The 6,031-nt window shown below is 38.8% G+C and overlaps 1 protein-coding gene across 10 annotated transcripts in view; it reads right to left on the bottom strand.

The window, feature by feature from the left end:
- Map4 (microtubule associated protein 4) overlaps positions 1-6,031 on the bottom strand; it is a 135,304-nt gene that overhangs the window by 71,263 nt on the left and 58,010 nt on the right. The window contains exon 4 of one of the 10 annotated variants that reach the window (XM_029542880.1): positions 2,930-4,440. The exons of the other annotated variants lie outside the window; for them this stretch is intronic. Coding sequence (XP_029398740.1) covers positions 4,433-4,440 — 8 coding nt within the window. The 3' untranslated portion in view covers positions 2,930-4,432. Of the gene's footprint in view, positions 1-2,929; positions 4,441-6,031 lie in introns of those variants that run through there. 10 annotated transcript variants of the gene reach the window in all.

Genomic DNA, 6,031 nt, shown 5'->3' with positions numbered 1-6,031 from the left:
GAAGGCAGGCAGGCAGGCTTATATGTGGGGAGAAAAGAAAAAAAAAAAAAAAAAAAAAAAAAAAAAAGAACTGAACCTCTAAGATTTATGGAGAAGAACGAAAAATAAGGATGGCTTACCATGTAACTATTTAGGACTATAACATACCATTATATATTTGAACTTCATTTATGACATGTCAGTTCATGGATTGGTTGTACAACCTGTTCATATTAAATACTCATTTATTATTAATCCTTTATGTTTATCTGATGAGACAGCAAAAAAGCACGCACCACAGCTTCAATGTTAGAACCTTCAAGCATAGGAGTTACATTATTTTGATATTGGTATAACCTTCAGGGCAGATATCACATCACAGAAAAATTTTCACAATTAAATCTACATGCATGTGCACCTGAATAAACATGTACATTCACCCCTTCCCCCCACACACAAATTTTTAAAGAAATATGCTCATTCCAATTACAATAAAAATAGCCAGCAATATTGATGGATAATATAGTTTTACATATAGTAGCGTATTTGTCCATTATACACGATGTTTTTGACCAGAACACTCTCCAGCCTCCTGGTCTCACCATACTATTATGGTAAATTAGAAGAAAGAAAGAAATCATAGGCAGGCTTCAGCTTCCATCAAGAATTATTCCTGCAGGAATTGTTCCTGCAAGATATGGTGGCATACACCTATAATCCCAGTCACAGGAGGATGAGGCAGAAGAACTGCTGTGCATTCAGGGCCAGCCTGAACTATACATGAGTATCAGACCAGACTATGCAAAGCTGTATAGACCTTTTCTCAAACATCATCATCATCATCATCATCATCATCATCATCATCATCATCATCATCATCATCATCAATCTCTTCCATCACAAGAAATTTTTATGTGAGATGTAACAAGTTAGTAAGGACTATCAAATAGTCTTTAGGTTATTTAAAGTCTCTATATATTGTGAGCCGGTATGATAACAGATGCCTGTAACTCCAGCACTCAGGAAGAGAAGCCACAAGTATCAACATATATTCAAAGCTTTCCTAGGCTACATAGCTAATTTCTGTCTCAAAACAAAATGAAAATCTATAGTGAGCTTTCATTTTCCTGCCCCATTGAGTCAAAATCTTGCTATGTATGCCAGGATGGCTTGTAATTCCCAATCTTCCTGCCTTGATCTCCTAAGTGCTGGGAATTACAAGCAAATACCACCATCCCTGGACTCCTTTTCCGTGTCTTTTTTCCTCCCTTAGATAGGGTTTCTCTGTATAGCCCTGGCTGTCCTGGAACTCAGAAAGCCGCCTGCCTCTACCTCCCAAGTGCTGGGATTAAAGGCATGCGCCACCACTACCCAGCCTTTCTGTGTATTTATTCAGTGAACATACTACATTTACAAATTTATCTATACTACAGATACAGCATTCTACACTCTATACTTTATCAAAGTCTCCATATTAAATATTACTAAACATAACACATTTTATTAGGTAAGCCCAGAATATATTTCAAGAACACTGTGGATATAAATTTTTATAATATGGCATTATAAATTAATTAACAATACATCACAGACACTGCCTTTTAGAAGACCCTTTTACCATTCTGCCGACTCAGCAGGTGCTATAACTATCAATAGTCAATTGCGCTTTGTGTGGTCAAATCTAGATAATGGAAGTGTTTAAGTGGAAATGCTTGACAAAAGTTCATGCAGTTACAGAATTGTGGGATCCAAAGCTTTGTTAGACTGATAACTCAGAGCTCAAAGTCCCTTAGTTGTATACTTCAATAATTAAGACCTCAGAAAATATCCAGTAATACGTTGTTAATATATAATTTTTATTAGTTTAATTGATTTAGCACAATGACACAATAAAATGTCCCAATATACAAACTGTTGAAAGTCTAAGTCACAAAAAATACAAATGAAACTATAAATTTGTAAAAATAAATATAAATAAATAAATAGGCGTCTATATCTTCATTATTGGGCGAGGCAGGGGTAGAGGGAGGAAATGAGAACCATCACATTTATGGAGAGGCCCTGTCTGGCCTGTGACTGTCACAGTAACCACTTTTTCTTTTTTTCAAGGGACAGATTACTTCCTAAGTAGCTGTATATGAAACATTACCTTAATGCTTTCAAAGTAGAATATCCAAATGCAACAGTTGGAGATAACAAACTATATTAAATTTCACCTGGCTATTAGCAGAAAATCAAACATTTATAGAAACTCATAAAACACATTAAAATTAAAAAATAAATATGACAAATGGAAATAAATGTGGAATAAATCAATGTTGATCAGGAACTTTGAGTGTTTGTTGCCTAGCATCTCTACATATCTCTCAGAAAAACTAGAGTCTCATTTAAAAAACAAACAAACAAACAAAAACCAAAAACCAACAGAAACACACCAAACATGATTTAAAAAAAGCAAATGATGCCATTATTTAAAAAAAAAAAAAGTTATTGGGGGGAAAAAATAAAAGAACATCTTGGAAGATGAGCAATACAAACCTTAGCCCCTGTCTAGACCTTCAGAGGGAGCACTTAGCAAAGACACCAGCCTTGTGATGTCATTCAGGTGCGAGTCAGTGCTTCTTCAATTGCAGGCAGTGCAGGACCCTCCCTAAACCTTCAAGTCATTCTGATTTTACCTTGTAAACGTACTGGGGGGTGAGGGGAGTGTTTGTTTTTGAGACAAGGTTTCACATAGCTTGGGGTAGCCTTAACCTCATTACTTAGCTCAGCCTGGCTTCCTACTTCTCCAAATTCTTGATTCTTCTTACAGAAGTCTTGAAATCTCAAGTATAAGTCACCACACCCAGGTTTCAAAAGTAGTTTTAGGTTAGAAGATCAAAAAAAAAAAAAAAAAAAAAAAAGCTCTGTAATGTTCCTCAAATATAGTATAATTTCTTTTAATCTCTAATGAGCAGTACCTTGGAGGCTGAAATACCTTCTGTAACCAAGAGAAGAGAAATAAAAAGCACTTTTCACACTTCAGTTCTTCTATCAGAATCCTACTATGATCTCAAATATGGCCTGGAATTTGTGATCTACTCCTAAAAACCCAAAGCTTAACCAAAGGTTCCCCAGTACTTATCCTAATGCTTATAGCTTTTATATTTTTTTTATTTTACTTTTTTTTTGGGGGGGGGGAATGAAGAACAAAAAGTACCAATGAAACAGAATATAAATTCCCATTTCATGGTATAGGATTGTACACACAGGACTTCATATGTGATCCACCAATTCTATTGGAATGTTGCTGAAAAAAGTACTTTGGAGCTCAAACTGCCTTTAATCCTACATACACTTTGTGAGTAGTCAGACAATTTCTCCAGAAGGGAGGCATAGTGACCCCTGCCTGTAATCTTGGTCAGCCTGAGTGACACAGTAAAGATGTGGGCTGTGGGCTCTGGGTGAGGGGCTGGGGCTGGTGTGCAGGTGGCCTCGGTCTGGTTGCTTTGGAAGCTTGCTAAGCTGGCAGTGCTTCTCTGTTGTTCAGGAGAAATTGCTTTTTATCCTGCGGCTGCCCGCTGCACTACAGCAGGGGTCAAGGACATTACAACTGTCTTCAGGTTTAACTTCCCAATTCTTACTTTGATGCTTTATGATTATGTTAAAAAAGTAACAAGTTATTTTTTTAAAAATCAATATACAATAATTGTGTTGTCAAAATTTCAGAAGAATGTAAGATAAATAGGTAATATAGTTTATGATTTAAAAAACAACAACAACAACAATTTGGCCCACTACGAAAACAACAAAGTCACTGGGGGGAAAAAAGACTGTCACTGTGTAGTCCTAGCCAGCTGGAACTCATAGAGATCAGTCAGCCTCTGAATGATGAACTAAAGTTACTCACCACAACACCCAGCACAAGTAGCTGGAAAACATTAATTCAGATTTTAGTAAGGTGGAGAGAACAACGGTGACCCAAAAGCCTAACCTTCACTAAAGCAGGCTCACAGAAGGAAACGGGAGGGGCAGGAGAGGGAGGTTCACTGCAGCTCGGTGGCCTCACCCCTTTATGAAAGCACACATTCTCATTTAGTTTTTACAGTATGCTCATTCACATTGAATATGCAAAAAAAGGACAAGGTCAACAAAAAATGTAAAAATGATAAAATGAATCTAAAAGAGAATAATGAAAAGAAACGACATTTGATGACCTTTATAAAAATAGTAAAAGTAAAAGAATTCATTTTGCACACTGTGCTCACAAAGGGAAAGGAGGTTCCATCAAGCCCTGCAGAACACAAGAGGCAGGTGGCTTGCTCAGGCATCAGCAGAAAGAGGCCCCGGAGAACTACCCTCAGCTTCTTCTACATGGTGTCCAGGAAGGGAAAGCAAAGCTTTTACAAGTGTAACGGTGCTTAGGAAAGACCACTGGTCTGGTGGTGCAGCAGCCCCAGTGTGGAGAGACACTCTAGTCCTCTAGGAGAAGAAAAATAGAAAGGGAGGAAGAAACAGGAAGGGGAAGGAAAGGGCGGAAAAGCACAGGTCATTAGTAAACAGCAAGTTCAATACAGCAAGATGCTCATCAACTCCACTGTGATTAGTGGGGCTGCTCTGCTCTCAGCTCTACAGACAACTGTGAGGAAAACTGAGAGGGGAGTTTTTAATTAGAGCACTGAGCCAGATGCTCTAATTAGTGATGGCCAAATGAGAAGCAAGTCACAACATGCTCCCCCAAACATGCATACTCTATTTCTTCCCTTCTCCAATAAAATGTGTATACTCATAAAACACCTGTTTTTAAAAGCTATTATTAAAGAGGCCAACCTCAAAACCCAAACAATCCCGATATGAACACTGAGTTTCACCTAAGGTAGGAAAAGTTATTCAAAAGCAGAAGAAAGACCTTCTTATATGGTGCCAATGGGTAAGTCACTAAGAGTTGGGCTCCCCTTTGACATCAGGAAACTCTTGATGTTTCAAGACTGTGTGTGTATTGGCTGCCCTGCCCAGCCCTGCCCCACCCACTGTATTATTAAGAATTTTTCAAACACTAAGTCTCAGAACTGGAGAATGGCTCAGTGGCTAAGAGCTCTTCCTGCATTTCCAGAGCAGCATCTGACTGCCGGCATCCACAGCAGATGATCTGCAGCCTGACACTGTAGCCCCAGCTATCTCCTCACTCCCACATACACAGTTAAAAAAAAATAAAGCAGCAGCAGCAACAAAAACCCAGTAAGACCTTTTCTGGTCAGGCTTGAAACCCTGTTGGAGCAGTCTAGCCTAGATTTGACAGCTGTTCCCCTCCTGTGTAAAACAATACCCACTTGCTTGTTCCACACAGCTATTCAGAGATTTCCTCCGACCCTTCCTTCTTCCAGCAGTAACTCCAGGTTAACTAACTTAATACATATTTTTGCTCTGTGCTTTGTTCAAAGATTTACTTTTGTTTTTAATTGTGTCTACAAGTGTGTGTGTGTGTGTGTGTGTGTGTGTGTGGGAGAGAGAGAGAGAGAGAGAGAGAGAGAGAGAGAGAGATTGATTCCCTGGAGCTGAGGTGACTGATGGTTGTTACCTATCCAACAATACCCTGCTGGAAGCTAAACCCAGGGTCCTGCAAGGGCAATACATCTCTTATCCACTGAGCTGTGTCTTCAGTCCTGGCTTGATTTTCTGAGAAAGGGACTAGTTATATAGTCCGAGCTAGCCTGCTTCAAACTGCCTGCCAAGTATTGGGATTACAGGTGTGAGACACCACACCTGGCTAAACACACTCATATTTAAACCACTTTTTCTTTAACCAAAGGAATACTTGCAAATCGTACTTTCCTTCCACAGCAGGAGTAGAAATAATAAATACATTAAAGTACAAATGTCAAAGTAAAAAGTCAATTCACAATAACATCACTCTTATACTTATTTATAGTTTTCCAAATACAGTCTTTCAATGAGTTGCTAGTAAGAAAGTTAATTTTAGAGCCGGGCGTGGTGGCGCATGCCTTTAATCCCAGCACTTGGGAGGCAGAGGCAGGTGGATTTCTGAGTTCGAGGCCAGCCTGGACTACAAAGT

Source organism: Mus pahari, chromosome 10 (assembly GCF_900095145.1).
Source record: "Mus pahari chromosome 10, PAHARI_EIJ_v1.1, whole genome shotgun sequence".
Taxonomy (NCBI): Eukaryota; Metazoa; Chordata; class Mammalia; order Rodentia; family Muridae; genus Mus; species Mus pahari.
The sequence above is the reverse complement of the archived record's forward strand: the minus strand, read 5'-3'. Positions and strand labels throughout refer to the sequence as shown.